This window comes from Gadus macrocephalus, chromosome 20, assembly GCF_031168955.1.
Source record: "Gadus macrocephalus chromosome 20, ASM3116895v1".
Classification (NCBI taxonomy): domain Eukaryota; kingdom Metazoa; phylum Chordata; class Actinopteri; order Gadiformes; family Gadidae; genus Gadus; species Gadus macrocephalus.
Genome location: NC_082401.1, coordinates 528227 through 550040, shown reverse-complemented (window position 1 = coordinate 550040; position 21814 = coordinate 528227). Strand labels below are relative to the sequence as shown.

The 21814-nt window shown below is 47.9% G+C and overlaps 2 protein-coding genes and 11 non-coding genes across 13 annotated transcripts in view; all 13 read left to right on the top strand.

The window, feature by feature from the left end:
• Nucleotides 1-21814, top strand: part of LOC132448178 (uncharacterized) — a 123504-nt gene that overhangs the window by 53833 nt on the left and 47857 nt on the right. The window lies entirely within an intron of this gene.
• trnav-uac (transfer RNA valine (anticodon UAC)) lies at nucleotides 601-673 on the top strand. Its single transcript has one exon. It is a non-coding gene; the product is annotated as a tRNA-Val (tRNA).
• Nucleotides 1921-1993, top strand: trnad-auc (transfer RNA aspartic acid (anticodon AUC)). The gene has a single exon. It is a non-coding gene; the product is annotated as a tRNA-Asp (tRNA).
• On the top strand, nucleotides 3623-3695 carry trnav-uac (transfer RNA valine (anticodon UAC)). The gene has a single exon. It is a non-coding gene; the product is annotated as a tRNA-Val (tRNA).
• trnav-uac (transfer RNA valine (anticodon UAC)) lies at nucleotides 6036-6108 on the top strand. Its single transcript has one exon. It is a non-coding gene; the product is annotated as a tRNA-Val (tRNA).
• On the top strand, nucleotides 7356-7428 carry trnad-auc (transfer RNA aspartic acid (anticodon AUC)). The gene has a single exon. It is a non-coding gene; the product is annotated as a tRNA-Asp (tRNA).
• On the top strand, nucleotides 9616-9688 carry trnav-uac (transfer RNA valine (anticodon UAC)). Its single transcript has one exon. It is a non-coding gene; the product is annotated as a tRNA-Val (tRNA).
• trnad-auc (transfer RNA aspartic acid (anticodon AUC)) lies at nucleotides 10936-11008 on the top strand. The gene has a single exon. It is a non-coding gene; the product is annotated as a tRNA-Asp (tRNA).
• trnav-uac (transfer RNA valine (anticodon UAC)) lies at nucleotides 12102-12174 on the top strand. Its single transcript has one exon. It is a non-coding gene; the product is annotated as a tRNA-Val (tRNA).
• trnad-auc (transfer RNA aspartic acid (anticodon AUC)) lies at nucleotides 13422-13494 on the top strand. The gene has a single exon. It is a non-coding gene; the product is annotated as a tRNA-Asp (tRNA).
• trnav-uac (transfer RNA valine (anticodon UAC)) lies at nucleotides 15682-15754 on the top strand. Its single transcript has one exon. It is a non-coding gene; the product is annotated as a tRNA-Val (tRNA).
• Nucleotides 17002-17074, top strand: trnad-auc (transfer RNA aspartic acid (anticodon AUC)). Its single transcript has one exon. It is a non-coding gene; the product is annotated as a tRNA-Asp (tRNA).
• LOC132448871 (uncharacterized) lies at nucleotides 18922-20701 on the top strand. Its single transcript, XM_060040418.1, has 2 exons — nucleotides 18922-19229; nucleotides 19666-20701. Exons 1-2 carry the CDS (start codon nucleotides 18922-18924, stop codon nucleotides 20561-20563), a joined length of 1206 nt encoding a protein of 401 aa, XP_059896401.1. The 3' UTR covers nucleotides 20564-20701.

The following is a 21814-nucleotide window of genomic DNA, read 5'->3' as shown; positions in this document are numbered from 1 at the left end:
CATGCGGGAGCTTCTGCTGACAAAATGTTCGAGGTTTTTGCACATACTAACAGGTTTCCGTAGTGTAGTGGTTATCACGTTCGCCTAACACGCGAAAGGTCCCCGGTTCGAGACAGGGCGGAAACATGGTGTAAGTATTTGTATTTAGCGCTCGCAGTTGAGAGCATAGACTGTATGAAAGTTAAACTCGAACTCTAGTTGTGAGAAGTCCTTAGAAGTGTCTGGGTGTCAACCTCCTTTCCTGATTTGCCTAGCGTTACTGAATCTTCTACCTGCACCTCTCCAGCATGGACTTCTGGGGTAACCGTCTCATCCTGGATCGTCTAGCATGCAATGGACGGTTCGTAGGCCATTGGCATGTCTTGGCGGGCTTTGGCCGCTGTCGTTACGACTTTACAATTGAGGCCTAGCGTGCTAGCATTGTTCCCCGCTGTAGCAGATGGGCGAATGGATGTTTAGGATAATATGTTTCAAATATGTATGATATAACCACTTACATTCACACCTGACCACTCTGACCCTGGTTCCATGAAATGTTGTGAACTAGACTGGACGGTTGATGACGGGATTCTGATTGGTTGCCAGATTATCCGTGTATGTGTTTCCGTAGTGTAGTGGTTATCACGTTCGCCTTACACGCGAAAGGTCCCCGGTTCGAAACCGGGCGGAAACAGCATGTCTATTTTGAGTTCAACAAAGTTAATGTTTAAATTCTCCTGCTTTACTATCAAGCAGCTATTCGGGAAAAGTCTATCTGGAACAGAACCTTCAGCAGCGTCTACTTGGCACCACGCCACCTCTTCAACCGATACACCGGGATCCCACCGGACGCGCACGCGCCGCGGAACGGCTGCCCCGCGGAACGGTTGCGTCCTCTGCCCTGCGTCCATTCCTACCGGGCGCGTAACGGCAGCGTAGCGCTGCCTTGCGAGACAGCCGCATTCACGCGAGATCACGAGATCACGCGATAATCCTAAACCTAATGTACTCACCTTCCATTCCCAAAACTATTGCAATTAAATGCCACGCTTTGTCCTTTCTGACATTTTCCTTATAAAAAGGAGGATTTGGTACATAAATGACTTCATGTTGCTGAACTTCGACAATGAATCTCTCGTCGTCCATGTTGCTGACCCTCTGAGACCCTTTGATTGATTGACTGCTGACCTGGTGCCACCGGTCATAACGTAATAATGTTGATGTGAAGTTACATGTGCTGAGTATTGTGTTTTATTTTGAAAATTGACCGGATGCTCTATGGCTTTTACTTTTCACTTCCTGCCCGGCTCGACCTGCTCTGTCGAAATTGACACGGTTTAGCAGCGGCTCGCGGCAAAAATAGAATTGGACGGAAAGATAGCGCCGCGGCGCGGCACGCTGCTCCTGGGACGCTGCTGAAACCTTCCGCGGCGCGCCCGGTGGAAATGGTCTCATTGATTAGAGTGGAAGCGATCAGCAGCGGTGACCGCGGCGCAGCCGTCCCGCGGCGCGTACGCCTCCGGTGGAATCGAGCCTCGTCATATTATTAAGTGTTTAAACCTGTGCAGAAAACCTGTTTATGCGGGAGCTTCTGCTGACAAAATTTTCTAGGGTTTTGCACAAATTACCAGGTTTCCGTAGTGTAGTGGTTATCACATTCGCCTAACACGCGAAAGGTCCCCGGTTTGAAACCGGGTGGAAACAGCTGAACTGTTATGAGATCAACAAAGTTAATGTTTAAATTCTCCTGCTTTGCTATCAAGCAGCTATTCAGGAAAAGTCGATCTGGGACAGAACCTTCAGCAGCGTCTACTTGGCACCACGCCACCTCTTCAACCGATAGCCTCTTCATATTATTAAGTGTTTAAACCTGCGCTGAAAACCTGTTCATGCGGGAGCTTCTGCTGACAAAATTTTCTAGGTTTTTGCACAAATTAACAGGTTTCCGTAGTGTAGTGGTTATCACGTTCGCCTATCACGCGAAAGGTCCCCGGTTAGAGACCGGGCGGAAACATGGTGTAAGTATTTGTATTTAGCGCTCGCAGTTGAGAGCATAGACTGTATGAAAGTTAAACTCGAACTCTAGTTATGGGAAGTCCTTAGAAGTGTCTGGGTGTCAACCTCCTTTCCTGATTTGCCTAGCGTTACTGAATCTTCTACCTGCACCTCTCCAGCATGGACTTCTGGGGTAACCGTCTCATCCTGGATCGTCTAGCATGCAATGGACGGTTCGTAGGCCATTGGCATGTCGTGGCGGGCTTTGGCCGCTGTCGTTACGACTTTACAATTGAGGCCTAGCGTGCTAGCATTGTTCCCTGCTGTAGCAGATGGGCGAATGGATGTTTAGGATAATATGTTTCAAATATGTATGATATAACCACTTACATTCACACCTGACCACTCTGACCCTGGTTCCATTAAATGTAGTGAACTAGACTGGACGGTTGATGACGGGATTCTGATTGGTTGCCAGATTATCCGTGTAAGTGTTTCCGTAGTGTGGTGGTTATCACAATCGCCTCACACGCGAAAGGTCCCTGGTTCGAAACCGGGCGGAAACAGCATTTCTGTTTTGAGTTCAACAAAGTTAATGTTTAAATTCTCCTGCGTTACTATCAAGCAGCTATTCGGGAAAAGTCTATCTGGAACAGAACCTTCAGCAGCGTCTACTTGGCACCACGCCACCTCTTCAACCGATAGCCTCGTCATATTATTAAGTGTTTAAATCTGTGCTGAAAACCTGTTCATGCGGGACAACATTTTCTAGGGTTGTGCACAACTCACAGGTTTCCGTAGTGTAGTGGTTATCACATTCGCCTAACACGCGATAGGTCCCCGGTTCGAAACCGGGTGGAAACAGCATAACTGTTATGAGATCAACGAAGTTAATGTTTAAATTCTCCTGCTTTGCTATCAAGCAGCTATTCGGGAAAAGTCTATCTGGGACAGAACCTTCAGCAGCGTCTACTTGGCACAACGCCACCTCTTCAACAGATAGCCTCGTCATATTATTAAGTGTTTAAACCTGAGCTAAAAACCTGTTCATGCGGGAGCTTCTGCTGACAAAATGTTCGAGGTTTTTGCACATACTAACAGGTTTCCGTAGTGTAGTGGTTATCACGTTCGCCTAACACGCGAAAGGTCCCCGGTTCGAGACAGGGCGGAAACATGGTGTAAGTATTTGTATTTAGCGCTCGCAGTTGAGAGCATAGACTGTATGAAAGTTAAACTCGAACTCTAGTTGTGAGAAGTCCTTAGAAGTGTCTGGGTGTCAACCTCCTTTCCTGATTTGCCTAGCGTTACTGAATCTTCTACCTGCACCTCTCCAGCATGGACTTCTGGGGTAACCGTCTCATCCTGGATCGTCTAGCATGCAATGGACGGTTCGTAGGCCATTGGCATGTCTTGGCGGGCTTTGGCCGCTGTCGTTATGACTTTACAATTGAGGCCTAGCGTGCTAGCATTGTTCCCCGCTGTAGCAGATGGGCGAATGGATGTTTAGGATAATATGTTTCAAATATGTATGATATAACCACTTACATTCACACCTGACCACTCTGACCCTGGTTCCATGAAATGTTGTGAACTAGACTGGACGGTTGATGACGGGATTCTGATTGGTTGCCAGATTATCCGTGTATGTGTTTCCGTAGTGTAGTGGTTATCACGTTCGCCTTACACGCGAAAGGTCCCCGGTTCGAAACCGGGCGGAAACAGCATGTCTATTTTGAGTTCAACAAAGTTAATGTTTAAATTCTCCTGCTTTACTATCAAGCAGCTATTCGGGAAAAGTCTATCTGGAACAGAACCTTCAGCAGCGTCTACTTGGCACCACGCCACCTCTTCAACCGATACACCGGGATCCCACCGGACGCGCACGCGCCGCGGAACGGCTGCCCCGCGGAACGGTTGCGTCCTCTGCCCTGCGTCCATTCCTACCGGGCGCGTAACGGCAGCGTAGCGCTGCCTTGCGAGACAGCCGCATTCACGCGAGATCACGAGATCACGCGATAATCCTAAACCTAATGTACTCACCTTCCACTCCCAAAACTATTGCAATTAAATGCCACGCTTTGTCCTTTCTGACATTTTCCTTATAAAAAGGAGGATTTGGTACATAAATGACTTCATGTTGCTGAACTTCGACAATGAATCTCTCGTCGTCCATGTTGCTGACCCTCTGAGACCCTTTGATTGATTGACTGCTGACCTGGTGCCACCGGTCATAACGTAATAATGTTGATGTGAAGTTACATGTGCTGAGTATTGTGTTTTATTTTGAAAATTGACCGGATGCTCTATGGCTTTTACTTTTCACTTCCTGCCCGGCTCGACCTGCTCTGTCGAAATTGACACGGTTTAGCAGCGGCTCGCGGCAAAAATAGAATTGGACGGAAAGATAGCGCCGCGGCGCGGCACGCTGCTCCTGGGACGTTGCTGAAACCTTCCGCGGCGCGCCCGGTGGAAATGGTCTCATTGATTAGAGTGGAAGCGATCAGCAGCGGTGACCGCGGCGCAGCCGTCCCGCGGCGCGTACGCCTCCGGTGGAATCGAGCCTCGTCATATTATTAAGTGTTTAAATCTGTGCTGAAAACCTGTTCATGCGGGAGCTTCTGCTGACAACATTTTCTAGGGTTGTGCACAACTCACAGGTTTCCGTAGTGTAGTGGTTATCACATTCGCCTAACACGCGATAGGTCCCCGGTTCGAAACCGGGTGGAAACAGCATAACTGTTATGAGATCAATAAAGTTAATGTTTAAATTCTCCTGCTTTGCTATCAAGCAGCTATTCGGGAAAAGTCTATCTGGGACAGAACCTTCAGCAGCGTCTACTTGGCACAACGCCACCTCTTCAACAGATAGCCTCGTCATATTATTAAGTGTTTAAACCTGAGCTAAAAACCTGTTCATGCGGGAGCTTCTGCTGACAAAATGTTCGAGGTTTTTGCACATACTAACAGGTTTCCGTAGTGTAGTGGTTATCACGTTCGCCTAACACGCGAAAGGTCCCCGGTTCGAGACAGGGCGGAAACATGTGGCAAGTATTTGTATTTAGCGCTCGCAGTTGAGAGCATAGACTGTATGAAAGTTAAACTCGAACTCTAGTTGTGAGAAGTCCTTAGAAGTGTCTGGGTGTCAACCTCCTTTCCTGATTTGCCTAGCGTTACTGAATCTTCTACCTGCACCTCTCCAGCATGGACTTCTGGGGTAACCGTCTCATCCTGGATCGTCTAGCATGCAATGGACGGTTCGTAGGCCATTGGCATGTCTTGGCGGGCTTTGGCCGCTGTCGTTACGACTTTACAATTGAGGCCTAGCGTGCTAGCATTGTTCCCCGCTGTAGCAGATGGGCGAATGGATGTTTAGGATAATATGTTTCAAATATGTATGATATAACCACTTACATTCACACCTGACCACTCTGACCCTGGTTCCATGAAATGTTGTGAACTAGACTGGACGGTTGATGACGGGATTCTGATTGGTTGCCAGATTATCCTTGTGTGTGTTTCCGTAGTGTAGTGGTTATCACGTTCGCCTTACACGCGAAAGGTCCCCGGTTTGAAACCGGGCGGAAACATGGTGTAAGTATTTGTATTTAGCGCTCGCAGTTGAGAGCATAGACTGTATGAAAGTTAAACTCGAACTCTAGTTGTGAGAAGTCCTTAGAAGTGTCTGGGTGTCAACCTCCTTTCCTGATTTGCCTAGCGTTACTGAATCTTCTACCTGCACCTCTCCAGCATGGACTTCTGGGGTAACCGTCTCATCCTGGATCGTCTAGCATGCAATGGACGGTTCGTAGGCCATTGGCATGTCTTGGCGGGCTTTGGCCGCTGTCGTTACGACTTTACAATTGAGGCCTAGCGTGCTAGCATTGTTCCCCGCTGTAGCAGATGGGCGAATGGATGTTTAGGATAATATGTTTCAAATATGTATGATATAACCACTTACATTCACACCTGACCACTCTGACCCTGGTTCCATGAAATGTTGTGAACTAGACTGGACGGTTGATGACGGGATTCTGATTGGTTGCCAGATTATCCGTGTATGTGTTTCCGTAGTGTAGTGGTTATCACGTTCGCCTTACACGCGAAAGGTCCCCGGTTCGAAACCGGGCGGAAACAGCATGTCTATTTTGAGTTCAACAAAGTTAATGTTTAAATTCTCCTGCTTTACTATCAAGCAGCTATTCGGGAAAAGTCTATCTGGAACAGAACCTTCAGCAGCGTCTACTTGGCACCACGCCACCTCTTCAACCGATACACCGGGATCCCACCGGACGCGCACGCGCCGCGGAACGGCTGCCCCGCGGAACGGTTGCGTCCTCTGCCCTGCGTCCATTCCTACCGGGCGCGTAACGGCAGCGTAGCGCTGCCTTGCGAGACAGCCGCATTCACGCGAGATCACGAGATCACGCGATAATCCTAAACCTAATGTACTCACCTTCCACTCCCAAAACTATTGCAATTAAATGCCACGCTTTGTCCTTTCTGACATTTTCCTTATAAAAAGGAGGATTTGGTACATAAATGACTTCATGTTGCTGAACTTCGACAATGAATCTCTCGTCGTCCATGTTGCTGACCCTCTGAGACCCTTTGATTGATTGACTGCTGACCTGGTGCCACCGGTCATAACGTAATAATGTTGATGTGAAGTTACATGTGCTGAGTATTGTGTTTTATTTTGAAAATTGACCGGATGCTCTATGGCTTTTACTTTTCACTTCCTGCCCGGCTCGACCTGCTCTGTCGAAATTGACACGGTTTAGCAGCGGCTCGCGGCAAAAATAGAATTGGACGGAAAGATAGCGCCGCGGCGCGGCACGCTGCTCCTGGGACGCTGCTGAAACCTTCCGCGGCGCGCCCGGTGGAAATGGTCTCATTGATTAGAGTGGAAGCGATCAGCAGCGGTGACCGCGGCGCAGCCGTCCCGCGGCGCGTACGCCTCCGGTGGAATCGAGCCTCGTCATATTATTAAGTGTTTAAACCTGTGCTGAAAACCTGTTTATGCGGGAGCTTCTGCTGACAAAATTTTCTAGGGTTTTGCAGAAATTACCAGGTTTCCGTAGTGTAGTGGTTATCACATTCGCCTAACACGCGAAAGGTCCCCGGTTTGAAACCGGGTGGAAACAGCTGAACTGTTATGAGATCAACAAAGTTAATGTTTAAATTCTCCTGCTTTGCTATCAAGCAGCTATTCGGGAAAAGTCGATCTGGGACAGAACCTTCAGCAGCGTCTACTTGGCACCACGCCACCTCTTCAACCGATAGCCTCTTCATATTATTAAGTGTTTAAACCTGCGCTGAAAACCTGTTCATGCGGGAGCTTCTGCTGACAAAATTTTCTAGGTTTTTGCACAAATTAACAGGTTTCCGTAGTGTAGTGGTTATCACGTTCGCCTATCACGCGAAAGGTCCCCGGTTAGAGACCGGGCGGAAACATGGTGTAAGTATTTGTATTTAGCGCTCGCAGTTGAGAGCATAGACTGTATGAAAGTTAAACTCGAACTCTAGTTATGGGAAGTCCTTAGAAGTGTCTGGGTGTCAACCTCCTTTCCTGATTTGCCTAGCGTTACTGAATCTTCTACCTGCACCTCTCCAGCATGGACTTCTGGGGTAACCGTCTCATCCTGGATCATCTAGCATGCAATGGACGGTTCGTAGGCCATTGGCATGTCGTGGCGGGCTTTGGCCGCTGTCGTTACGACTTTACAATTGAGGCCTAGCGTGCTAGCATTGTTCCCTGCTGTAGCAGATGGGCGAATGGATGTTTAGGATAATATGTTTCAAATATGTATGATATAACCACTTACATTCACACCTGACCACTCTGACCCTGGTTCCATTAAATGTAGTGAACTAGACTGGACGGTTGATGACGGGATTCTGATTGGTTGCCAGATTATCCGTGTAAGTGTTTCCGTAGTGTGGTGGTTATCACAATCGCCTCACACGCGAAAGGTCCCTGGTTCGAAACCGGGCGGAAACAGCATTTCTGTTTTGAGTTCAACAAAGTTAATGTTTAAATTCTCCTGCTTTACTATCAAGCAGCTATTCGGGAAAAGTCTATCTGGAACAGAACCTTCAGCAGCGTCTACTTGGCACCACGCCACCTCTTCAACCGATAGCCTCGTCATATTATTAAGTGTTTAAATCTGTGCTGAAAACCTGTTCATGCGGGAGCTTCTGCTGACAACATTTTCTAGGGTTGTGCACAACTCACAGGTTTCCGTAGTGTAGTGGTTATCACATTCGCCTAACACGCGATAGGTCCCCGGTTCGAAACCGGGTGGAAACAGCATAACTGTTATGAGATCAACAAAGTTAATGTTTAAATTCTCCTGCTTTGCTATCAAGCAGCTATTCGGGAAAAGTCTATCTGGGACAGAACCTTCAGCAGCGTCTACTTGGCACAACGCCACCTCTTCAACAGATAGCCTCGTCATATGATTAAGTGTTTAAACCTGAGCTAAAAACCTGTTCATGCGGGAGCTTCTGCTGACAAAATGTTCGAGGTTTTTGCACATACTAACAGGTTTCCGTAGTGTAGTGGTTATCACGTTCGCCTAACACGCGAAAGGTCCCCGGTTCGAGACAGGGCGGAAACATGTGGCAAGTATTTGTATTTAGCGCTCGCAGTTGAGAGCATAGACTGTATGAAAGTTAAACTCGAACTCTAGTTGTGAGAAGTCCTTAGAAGTGTCTGGGTGTCAACCTCCTTTCCTGATTTGCCTAGCGTTACTGAATCTTCTACCTGCACCTCTCCAGCATGGACTTCTGGGGTAACCGTCTCATCCTGGATCGTCTAGCATGCAATGGACGGTTCGTAGGCCATTGGCATGTCTTGGCGGGCTTTGGCCGCTGTCGTTACGACTTTACAATTGAGGCCTAGCGTGCTAGCATTGTTCCCCGCTGTAGCAGATGGGCGAATGGATGTTTAGGATAATATGTTTCAAATATGTATGATATAACCACTTACATTCACACCTGACCACTCTGACCCTGGTTCCATGAAATGTTGTGAACTAGACTGGACGGTTGATGACGGGATTCTGATTGGTTGCCAGATTATCCGTGTATGTGTTTCCGTAGTGTAGTGGTTATCACGTTCGCCTTACACGCGAAAGGTCCCCGGTTTGAAACCGGGCGGAAACATGGTGTAAGTATTTGTATTTAGCGCTCGCAGTTGAGAGCATAGACTGTATGAAAGTTAAACTCGAACTCTAGTTGTGAGAAGTCCTTAGAAGTGTCTGGGTGTCAACCTCCTTTCCTGATTTGCCTAGCGTTACTGAATCTTCTACCTGCACCTCTCCAGCATGGACTTCTGGGGTAACCGTCTCATCCTGGATCGTCTAGCATGCAATGGACGGTTCGTAGGCCATTGGCATGTCTTGGCGGGCTTTGGCCGCTGTCGTTACGACTTTACAATTGAGGCCTAGCGTGCTAGCATTGTTCCCCGCTGTAGCAGATGGGCGAATGGATGTTTAGGATAATATGTTTCAAATATGTATGATATAACCACTTACATTCACACCTGACCACTCTGACCCTGGTTCCATGAAATGTTGTGAACTAGACTGGACGGTTGATGACGGGATTCTGATTGGTTGCCAGATTATCCGTGTATGTGTTTCCGTAGTGTAGTGGTTATCACGTTCGCCTTACACGCGAAAGGTCCCCGGTTCGAAACCGGGCGGAAACAGCATGTCTATTTTGAGTTCAACAAAGTTAATGTTTAAATTCTCCTGCTTTACTATCAAGCAGCTATTCGGGAAAAGTCTATCTGGAACAGAACCTTCAGCAGCGTCTACTTGGCACCACGCCACCTCTTCAACCGATACACCGGGATCCCACCGGACGCGCACGCGCCGCGGAACGGCTGCCCCGCGGAACGGTTGCGTCCTCTGCCCTGCGTCCATTCCTACCGGGCGCGTAACGGCAGCGTAGCGCTGCCTTGCGAGACAGCCGCATTCACGCGAGATCACGAGATCACGCGATAATCCTAAACCTAATGTACTCACCTTCCACTCCCAAAACTATTGCAATTAAATGCCACGCTTTGTCCTTTCTGACATTTTCCTTATAAAAAGGAGGATTTGGTACATAAATGACTTCATGTTGCTGAACTTCGACAATGAATCTCTCGTCGTCCATGTTGCTGACCCTCTGAGACCCTTTGATTGATTGACTGCTGACCTGGTGCCACCGGTCATAACGTAATAATGTTGATGTGAAGTTACATGTGCTGAGTATTGTGTTTTATTTTGAAAATTGACCGGATGCTCTATGGCTTTTACTTTTCACTTCCTGCCCGGCTCGACCTGCTCTGTCGAAATTGACACGGTTTAGCAGCGGCTCGCGGCAAAAATAGAATTGGACGGAAAGATAGCGCCGCGGCGCGGCACGCTGCTCCTGGGACGCTGCTGAAACCTTCCGCGGCGCGCCCGGTGGAAATGGTCTCATTGATTAGAGTGGAAGCGATCAGCAGCGGTGACCGCGGCGCAGCCGTCCCGCGGCGCGTACGCCTCCGGTGGAATCGAGCCTCGTCATATTATTAAGTGTTTAAACCTGTGCTGAAAACCTGTTTATGCGGGAGCTTCTGCTGACAAAATTTTCTAGGGTTTTGCAGAAATTACCAGGTTTCCGTAGTGTAGTGGTTATCACATTCGCCTAACACGCGAAAGGTCCCCGGTTTGAAACCGGGTGGAAACAGCTGAACTGTTATGAGATCAACAAAGTTAATGTTTAAATTCTCCTGCTTTGCTATCAAGCAGCTATTCGGGAAAAGTCGATCTGGGACAGAACCTTCAGCAGCGTCTACTTGGCACCACGCCACCTCTTCAACCGATAGCCTCTTCATATTATTAAGTGTTTAAACCTGCGCTGAAAACCTGTTCATGCGGGAGCTTCTGCTGACAAAATTTTCTAGGTTTTTGCACAAATTAACAGGTTTCCGTAGTGTAGTGGTTATCACGTTCGCCTATCACGCGAAAGGTCCCCGGTTAGAGACCGGGCGGAAACATGGTGTAAGTATTTGTATTTAGCGCTCGCAGTTGAGAGCATAGACTGTATGAAAGTTAAACTCGAACTCTAGTTATGGGAAGTCCTTAGAAGTGTCTGGGTGTCAACCTCCTTTCCTGATTTGCCTAGCGTTACTGAATCTTCTACCTGCACCTCTCCAGCATGGACTTCTGGGGTAACCGTCTCATCCTGGATCGTCTAGCATGCAATGGACGGTTCGTAGGCCATTGGCATGTCGTGGCGGGCTTTGGCCGCTGTCGTTACGACTTTACAATTGAGGCCTAGCGTGCTAGCATTGTTCCCTGCTGTAGCAGATGGGCGAATGGATGTTTAGGATAATATGTTTCAAATATGTATGATATAACCACTTACATTCACACCTGACCACTCTGACCCTGGTTCCATTAAATGTAGTGAACTAGACTGGACGGTTGATGACGGGATTCTGATTGGTTGCCAGATTATCCGTGTAAGTGTTTCCGTAGTGTGGTGGTTATCACAATCGCCTCACACGCGAAAGGTCCCTGGTTCGAAACCGGGCGGAAACAGCATTTCTGTTTTGAGTTCAACAAAGTTAATGTTTAAATTCTCCTGCTTTACTATCAAGCAGCTATTCGGGAAAAGTCTATCTGGAACAGAACCTTCAGCAGCGTCTACTTGGCACCACGCCACCTCTTCAACCGATAGCCTCGTCATATTATTAAGTGTTTAAATCTGTGCTGAAAACCTGTTCATGCGGGAGCTTCTGCTGACAACATTTTCTAGGGTTGTGCACAACTCACAGGTTTCCGTAGTGTAGTGGTTATCACATTCGCCTAACACGCGATAGGTCCCCGGTTCGAAACCGGGTGGAAACAGCATAACTGTTATGAGATCAACAAAGTTAATGTTTAAATTCTCCTGCTTTGCTATCAAGCAGCTATTCGGGAAAAGTCTATCTGGGACAGAACCTTCAGCAGCGTCTACTTGGCACAACGCCACCTCTTCAACAGATAGCCTCGTCATATGATTAAGTGTTTAAACCTGAGCTAAAAACCTGTTCATGCGGGAGCTTCTGCTGACAAAATGTTCGAGGTTTTTGCACATACTAACAGGTTTCCGTAGTGTAGTGGTTATCACGTTCGCCTTACACGCGAAAGGTCCCCGGTTCGAAACCGGGCGGAAACAGCATGTCTATTTTGAGTTCAACAAAGTTAATGTTTAAATTCTCCTGCTTTACTATCAAGCAGCTATTCGGGAAAAGTCTATCTGGAACAGAACCTTCAGCAGCGTCTACTTGGCACCACGCCACCTCTTCAACCGATACACCGGGATCCCACCGGACGCGCACGCGCCGCGGAACGGCTGCCCCGCGGAACGGTTGCGTCCTCTGCCCTGCGTCCATTCCTACCGGGCGCGTAACGGCAGCGTAGCGCTGCCTTGCGAGACAGCCGCATTCACGCGAGATCACGAGATCACGCGATAATCCTAAACCTAATGTACTCACCTTCCACTCCCAAAACTATTGCAATTAAATGCCACGCTTTGTCCTTTCTGACATTTTCCTTATAAAAAGGAGGATTTGGTACATAAATGACTTCATGTTGCTGAACTTCGACAATGAATCTCTCGTCGTCCATGTTGCTGACCCTCTGAGACCCTTTGATTGATTGACTGCTGACCTGGTGCCACCGGTCATAACGTAATAATGTTGATGTGAAGTTACATGTGCTGAGTATTGTGTTTTATTTTGAAAATTGACCGGATGCTCTATGGCTTTTACTTTTCACTTCCTGCCCGGCTCGACCTGCTCTGTCGAAATTGACACGGTTTAGCAGCGGCTCGCGGCAAAAATAGAATTGGACGGAAAGATAGCGCCGCGGCGCGGCACGCTGCTCCTGGGACGTTGCTGAAACCTTCCGCGGCGCGCCCGGTGGAAATGGTCTCATTGATTAGAGTGGAAGCGATCAGCAGCGGTGACCGCGGCGCAGCCGTCCCGCGGCGCGTACGCCTCCGGTGGAATCGAGCCTCGTCATATTATTAAGTGTTTAAACCTGTGCTGAAAACCTGTTTATGCGGGAGCTTCTGCTGACAAAATTTTCTAGGGTTTTGCACAATTTACCAGGTTTCCGTAGTGTAGTGGTTATCACATTCGCCTAACACGCGAAAGGTCCCCGGTTTGAAACCGGGTGGAAACAGCTGAACTGTTATGAGATCAACAAAGTTAATGTTTAAATTCTACTGCTTTGCTATCAAGCAGCTATTCGGGAAAAGTCGATCTGGGACAGAACCTTCAGCAGCGTCTACTTGGCACCACGCCACCTCTTCAACCGATAGCCTCTTCATATTATTAAGTGTTTAAACCTGCGCTGAAAACCTGTTCATGCGGGAGCTTCTGCTGACAAAATTTTCTAGGTTTTAGCACAAATTAACAGGTTTCCGTAGTGTAGTGGTTATCACGTTCGCCTATCACGCGAAAGGTCCCCGGTTAGAGACCGCGCGGAAACATGGTGTAAGTATTTGTATTTAGCGCTCGCAGTTGAGAGCATAGACTGTATGAAAGTTAAACTCGAACTCTAGTTATGGGAAGTCCTTAGAAGTGTCTGGGTGTCAACCTCCTTTCCTGATTTGCCTAGCGTTACTGAATCTTCTACCTGCACCTCTCCAGCATGGACTTCTGGGGTAACCGTCTCATCCTGGATCGTCTAGCATGCAATGGACGGTTCGTAGGCCATTGGCATGTCGTGGCGGGCTTTGGCCGCTGTCGTTACGACTTTACAATTGAGGCCTAGCGTGCTAGCATTGTTCCCTGCTGTAGCAGATGGGCGAATGGATGTTTAGGATAATATGTTTCAAATATGTATGATATAACCACTTACATTCACACCTGACCACTCTGACCCTGGTTCCATTAAATGTAGTGAACTAGACTGGACGGTTGATGACGGGATTCTGATTGGTTGCCAGATTATCCGTGTAAGTGTTTCCGTAGTGTGGTGGTTATTACAATCGCCTCACACGCGAAAGGTCCCTGGTTCGAAACCGGGCGGAAACAGCATTTCTGTTTTGAGTTCAACAAAGTCAATGTTTAAATTCTCCTGCTTTACTATCAAGCAGCTATTCGGGAAAAGTCTATCTGGAACAGAACCTTCAGCAGCGTCTACTTGGCACCACGCCACCTCTTCAACCGATAGCCTCGTCATATTATTAAGTGTTTAAATCTGTGCTGAAAACCTGTTCATGCGGGAGCTTCTGCTGACAACATTTTCTAGGGTTGTGCACAACTCACAGGTTTCCGTAGTGTAGTGGTTATCACATTCGCCTAACACGCGATAGGTCCCCGGTTCGAAACCGGGTGGAAACAGCATAACTGTTATGAGATCAACAAAGTTAATGTTTAAATTCTCCTGCTTTGCTATCAAGCAGCTATTCGGGAAAAGTCTATCTGGGACAGAACCTTCAGCAGCGTCTACTTGGCACAACGCCACCTCTTCAACAGATAGCCTCGTCATATTATTAAGTGTTTAAACCTGAGCTAAAAACCTGTTCATGCGGGAGCTTCTGCTGACAAAATGTTCGAGGTTTTTGCACATACTAACAGGTTTCCGTAGTGTAGTGGTTATCACGTTCGCCTAACACGCGAAAGGTCCCCGGTTCGAGACAGGGCGGAAACATGTGGCAAGTATTTGTATTTAGCGCTCGCAGTTGAGAGCATAGACTGTATGAAAGTTAAACTCGAACTCTAGTTGTGAGAAGTCCTTAGAAGTGTCTGGGTGTCAACCTCCTTTCCTGATTTGCCTAGCGTTACTGAATCTTCTACCTGCACCTCTCCAGCATGGACTTCTGGGGTAACCGTCTCATCCTGGATCGTCTAGCATGCAATGGACGGTTCGTAGGCCATTGGCATGTCTTGGCGGGCTTTGGCCGCTGTCGTTACGACTTTACAATTGAGGCCTAGCGTGCTAGCATTGTTCCCCGCTGTAGCAGATGGGCGAATGGATGTTTAGGATAATATGTTTCAAATATGTATGATATAACCACTTACATTCACACCTGACCACTCTGACCCTGGTTCCATGAAATGTTGTGAACTAGACTGGACGGTTGATGACGGGATTCTGATTGGTTGCCAGATTATCCGTGTATGTGTTTCCGTAGTGTAGTGGTTATCACGTTCGCCTTACACGCGAAAGGTCCCCGGTTTGAAACCGGGCGGAAACATGGTGTAAGTATTTGTATTTAGCGCTCGCAGTTGAGAGCATAGACTGTATGAAAGTTAAACTCGAACTCTAGTTGTGAGAAGTCCTTAGAAGTGTCTGGGTGTCAACCTCCTTTCCTGATTTGCCTAGCGTTACTGAATCTTCTACCTGCACCTCTCCAGCATGGACTTCTGGGGTAACCGTCTCATCCTGGATCGTCTAGCATGCAATGGACGGTTCGTAGGCCATTGGCATGTCTTGGCGGGCTTTGGCCGCTGTCGTTACGACTTTACAATTGAGGCCTAGCGTGCTAGCATTGTTCCCCGCTGTAGCAGATGGGCGAATGGATGTTTAGGATAATATGTTTCAAATATGTATGATATAACCACTTACATTCACACCTGACCACTCTGACCCTGGTTCCATGAAATGTTGTGAACTAGACTGGACGGTTGATGACGGGATTCTGATTGGTTGCCAGATTATCCGTGTATGTGTTTCCGTAGTGTAGTGGTTATCACGTTCGCCTTACACGCGAAAGGTCCCCGGTTCGAAACCGGGCGGAAACAGCATGTCTATTTTGAGTTCAACAAAGTTAATGTTTAAATTCTCCTGCTTTACTATCAAGCAGCTATTCGGGAAAAGTCTATCTGGAACAGAACCTTCAGCAGCGTCTACTTGGCACCACGCCACCTCTTCAACCGATACACCGGGATCCCACCGGACGCGCACGCGCCGCGGAACGGCTGCCCCGCGGAACGGTTGCGTCCTCTGCCCTGCGTCCATTCCTACCGGGCGCGTAACGGCAGCGTAGCGCTGCCTTGCGAGACAGCCGCATTCACGCGAGATCACGAGATCACGCGATAATCCTAAACCTAATGTACTCACCTTCCACTCCCAAAACTATTGCAATTAAATGCCACGCTTTGTCCTTTCTGACATTTTCCTTATAAAAAGGAGGATTTGGTACATAAATGACTTCATGTTGCTGAACTTCGACAATGAATCTCTCGTCGTCCATGTTGCTGACCCTCTGAGACCCTTTGATTGATTGACTGCTGACCTGGTGCCACCGGTCATAACGTAATAATGTTGATGTGAAGTTACATGTGCTGAGTATTGTGTTTTATTTTGAAAATTGACCGGATGCTCTATGGCTTTTACTTTTCACTTCCTGCCCGGCTCGACCTGCTCTGTCGAAATTGACACGGTTTAGCAGCGGCTCGCGGCAAAAATAGAATTGGACGGAAAGATAGCGCCGCGGCGCGGCACGCTGCTCCTGGGACGCTGCTGAAACCTTCCGCGGCGCGCCCGGTGGAAATGGTCTCATTGATTAGAGTGGAAGCGATCAGCAGCGGTGACCGCGGCGCAGCCGTCCCGCGGCGCGTACGCCTCCGGTGGAATCGAGCCTCGTCATATTATTAAGTGTTTAAACCTGTGCTGAAAACCTGTTTATGCGGGAGCTTCTGCTGACAAAATTTTCTAGGGTTTTGCAGAAATTACCAGGTTTCCGTAGTGTAGTGGTTATCACATTCGCCTAACACGCGAAAGGTCCCCGGTTTGAAACCGGGTGGAAACAGCTGAACTGTTATGAGATCAACAAAGTTAATGTTTAAATTCTCCTGCTTTGCTATCAAGCAGCTATTCGGGAAAAGTCGATCTGGGACAGAACCTTCAGCAGCGTCTACTTGGCACCACGCCACCTCTTCAACCGATAGCCTCTTCATATTATTAAGTGTTTAAACCTGCGCTGAAAACCTGTTCATGCGGGAGCTTCTGCTGACAAAATTTTCTAGGTTTTTGCACAAATTAACAGGTTTCCGTAGTGTAGTGGTTATCATGTTCGCCTATCACGCGAAAGGTCCCCGGTTAGAGACCGGGCGGAAACATGGTGTAAGTATTTGTATTTAGCGCTCGCAGTTGAGAGCATAGACTGTATGAAAGTTAAACTCGAACTCTAGTTATGGGAAGTCCTTAGAAGTGTCTGGGTGTCAACCTCCTTTCCTGATTTGCCTAGCGTTACTGAATCTTCTACCTGCACCTCTCCAGCATGGACTTCTGGGGTAACCGTCTCATCCTGGATCGTCTAGCATGCAATGGACGGTTCGTAGGCCATTGGCATGTCGTGGCGGGCTTTGGCCGCTGTCGTTACGACTTTACAATTGAGGCCTAGCGTGCTAGCATTGTTCCCTGCTGTAGCAGATGGGCGAATGGATGTTTAGGATAATATGTTTCAAATATGTATGATATAACCACTTACATTCACACCTGACCACTCTGACCCTGGTTCCATTAAATGTAGTGAACTAGACTGGACGGTTGATGACGGGATTCTGATTGGTTGCCAGATTATCCGTGTAAGTGTTTCCGTAGTGTGGTGGTTATCACAATCGCCTCACACGCGAAAGGTCCCTGGTTCGAAACCGGGCGGAAACAGCATTTCTGTTTTGAGTTCAACAAAGTTAATGTTTAAATTCTCCTGCTTTACTATCAAGCAGCTATTCGGGAAAAGTCTATCTGGAACAGAACCTTCAGCAGCGTCTACTTGGCACCACGCCACCTCTTCAACCGATAGCCTCGTCATATTATTAAGTGTTTAAATCTGTGCTGAAAACCTGTTCATGCGGGAGCTTCTGCTGACAACATTTTCTAGGGTTGTGCACAACTCACAGGTTTCCGTAGTGTAGTGGTTATCACATTCGCCTAACACGCGATAGGTCCCCGGTTCGAAACCGGGTGGAAACAGCATAACTGTTATGAGATCAACAAAGTTAATGTTTAAATTCTCCTGCTTTGCTATCAAGCAGCTATTCGGGAAAAGTCTATCTGGGACAGAACCTTCAGCAGCGTCTACTTGGCACAACGCCACCTCTTCAACAGATAGCCTCGTCATATTATTAAGTGTTTAAACCTGAGCTAAAAACCTGTTCATGCGGGAGCTTCTGCTGACAAAATGTTCGAGGTTTTTGCACATACTAACAGGTTTCCGTAGTGTAGTGGTTATCACGTTCGCCTAACACGCGAAAGGTCCCCGGTTCGAGACAGGGCGGAAACATGTGGCAAGTATTTGTATTTAGCGCTCGCAGTTGAGAGCATAGACTGTATGAAAGTTAAACTCGAACTCTAGTTGTGAGAAGTCCTTAGAAGTGTCTGGGTGTCAACCTCCTTTCCTGATTTGCCTAGCGTTACTGAATCTTCTACCTGCACCTCTCCAGCATGGACTTCTGGGGTAACCGTCTCATCCTGGATCGTCTAGCATGCAATGGACGGTTCGTAGGCCATTGGCATGTCTTGGCGGGCTTTGGCCGCTGTCGTTACGACTTTACAATTGAGGCCTAGCGTGCTAGCATTGTTCCCCGCTGTAGCAGATGGGCGAATGGATGTTTAGGATAATATGTTTCAAATATGTATGATATAACCACTTACATTCACACCTGACCACTCTGACCCTGGTTCCATGAAATGTTGTGAACTAGACTGGACGGTTGATGACGGGATTCTGATTGGTTGCCAGATTATCCGTGTATGTGTTTCCGTAGTGTAGTGGTTATCACGTTCGCCTTAAGCTGCGAACACACCAAGCGCGTACCTCGCGTACCATGTACGTGCGTGTCGCAGCGAAAATGTTGCTTGACCATTTTGTGTCAAAAATGGTCAGATACGCGCGTACGCATACGCGCGTAGATGAGACCGCCCAAAACTTCCCCCCCCCCCGCCATTTTCCTTTTGCTGAAACATGGCTGGCATCGCCAACATCGCTGCGCTTTATTTGCTGTGGGAGTCCGAGGAGTCCGAGGACCGTCGCAAACGCAAACGCCGTCGTCTTTGGGTGCACGACATCCTCCGGAGACGGCCACAGCTGGGTGAGTTTCACCACTTGCTCCAAGAACTCCGCCTGGATGACGGCCGGTTTCAGCGGTACTTTCGACTGAGTCGGGCCCAGTTCGATGACCTGCTAGCCCGGGTTGGTGCCAGGATCTCCCGTCAGGACACCAACTACAGGCGCTCCATATCAGCTGCGGAGCGCCTGTCTATCTGTCTCCGGTAAGTTGCGGTTTCATAGCCTAATTACTCTATAACAATCAGCACATTCTGTAGTCAAAAACTATATACACAACGGGGAGAAATTGTTCAGGCGCGTGTTCTGATAGTGCATACATCTATTTCCAATGCTGTCAATGCTCCACCCAGTGTTTCAACAGTGTTTTTATATATTATCTATGGTTTCAACCTAAACGCAAATCTTCATATACATGCATGTCACCTGAGTTTTATATAAACAAAATAAATAAATGCATCATGGCTCCAACATATTCATTCTTGACCTCCTTGTCATGCTTTTGAAAATAAAATAAGCTGATGCAAATCGCTAGTCAAGACATATACCTGTGCAGTGATATCAGCAAGATAATTGGCCTACATATTTGGTATACAACTAAAATTCTCAATAAGGCTACAATAAATTATTCATGTGTTGCAGATTCCTGGCTACTGGCGATTCGTTCCGGACGATAGCCACCAGCTTCCGGGTCGGGGCCTCCACCGTGGCTTCCATCGTGTCCGATGGGGTGACGGCTATATGGGACTGCCTGGTGGAGGAGTTCATGGCTGTGCCCACTACCGAGGACTGGAGGCTGATTGCGCAGCAGTTCGAGGAGCAGTGGAACTTCCCTCTCTGTTGCGGTGCCATCGATGGGAAGCATGTTGTTCTGAAGGCCCCTGCGAACTCCGGTTCGCAGTTCTTCAACTACAAGGGGACATTTTCCATTGTTCTCTTGGCAGTTGTCGACGCAGACAAGTGCTTCCGCATCATCGATGTGGGGGGCTATGGGAGAACCAGTGATGGAGGAATTCTGGCCAACTCTGTGTTTGGTCAGGCCCTCCGAGCTGGCGATCTCAAGCTCCCTGCTGACAGAGTACTGTCAGCGGCTGCGCAGAGAGGACCCCTGCCTCATGTGTTTGTAGCGGACGAGGCCTTTCCGCTACGGACCGACCTCATGAGGCCATTCCCCGGACGCATCCTCCCCCGAGAGCGGCGCGTGTTCAACTACCGACTGTCCCGGGCTCGGTTGGTGGTTGAGAACGCCTTCGGCATCCTCTCCTCCCAGTGGCGGTTCTACCGGAGGGTCATCGAGGTCCGTCCTGAGCTGGCGGAGAGATGCGTCAAGGCCACCTGTGTGCTCCACAACCTCCTCCGCAGAACAGCACCAACAGCAGCAGTGAGAGATTGCCTCCCTGTTGGTGTGGTGTTGCCTCTGCCAGGGCTGGGGAGAGTGGCTGCCAACAACGCCGGGAGAGAGGCCATCCGGATCCGCGAGACCTTCACCTCCTACTTCTCTGCAGAAGGGACCCTCTCGTGGCATGACACCATCGTATAGTGCAGTGCACAACAACCCCAAAACGGCTCTTTTAAGAGCCACCCACACAAAACCAAAGGGATTCCTTCATTATTATTAAATTGTTATTAAAATTGTTCAATTAAGTAGTGTTATTAAAAATGTATATTTGTGTCCATGCATGCTAGATCTTAAAATCATATATTGAGAGAAGAGTTGTGAGAACTATTTTATTAAAAAAATAATTATATAAATAACAAATAACATAAGAACAATAATAATTTAAACATAACGGAACAATAACAAATGAACAGTGACATCAGCCTAGTTCTTTCCCTGGAGAGATTGTCACCACCACCAGCTAATAAGCTTAAACAGGTTCCAAATTAAGTGTGAAATTAGAGTTGTCAAATATGACCTTTCGAATTTGGAATTTGACGTACTCCAGTACTTCAGGTGGCAATCTCTCCAGGGAAGGAACTAGGCCCAATACAAAGTGCTCATTCCCGGAGAGCGGGGTAGGGGGAGGCACAGCGTTTTGCCTCTCCAGGGCCTGGAGGATGGCTGTTTTCATATTGGGGTCCCCCTCCGGTACCCTGGCTCTCTTCCTCTTCGTCCCTGTATGGAATGTAAAACACCATAATTTGTAAGTTAGTGAAAAGCCTATTGAACATGCATGTGTGTTTGGTTTGAAGTGTTGTAACTTTAACTTATAGTATTAATTAGGGCTGTCAAATTAACGCGTTAATTTCGATTAATCAGGGGAGGATCAAGAAGTTACGAGAGAGAGAGAGAGAAGGGAGAGAAACAAACGGTAGGCTATACAGCTGTTTATAAACAGGCATAAAAGTGTTGTATTGGTATGCGATTAATTTAGATGAATTAATCACAGAGCCTGTAATTAATTTGATCAATTTTTTAAATTACTTGACGGCACTAGTAGTAATCCATAAACCGTCTTCTTATCAGTTGAAGCTTAAACGGTTAGCCATAAACATAGTTGAACCCCCTGAAATTAATGCTATACATCTTTGTCCTGTACATACCGCTCTGTGGTCTTGGGCCAGCCTCAGGGACAGGTACACGGGAAGGGCCAGCGGCAGGGACAGGGGCAGGAGCAGGAGCAGGAGCAGGAGCAGGAGCAGCGTCCTCCGAGTCAGACTCACTACTGGGGTGGTCTATGTTATTGAGAAAGAATACTTTTTTTGCTTGGATGATACATGCATGATCGATATTACAGCACATTAAAGATAGACAGAATCGTGCCGCACTGTAAACCGTTCCTGTGGCCAA

Bases quoted from the DNA above. Each gene is read 5' to 3' on its own strand.
- LOC132448871 (XM_060040418.1), top strand. From the start codon at position 18,922: ATGGCTGGCATCGCCAACATCGCTGCGCTTTATTTGCTGTGGGAGTCC. The intron at 19,230-19,665 runs GTAAGTTGCGGT...CATGTGTTGCAG, and splicing joins CGCCTGTCTATCTGTCTCCG to ATTCCTGGCTACTGGCGATT.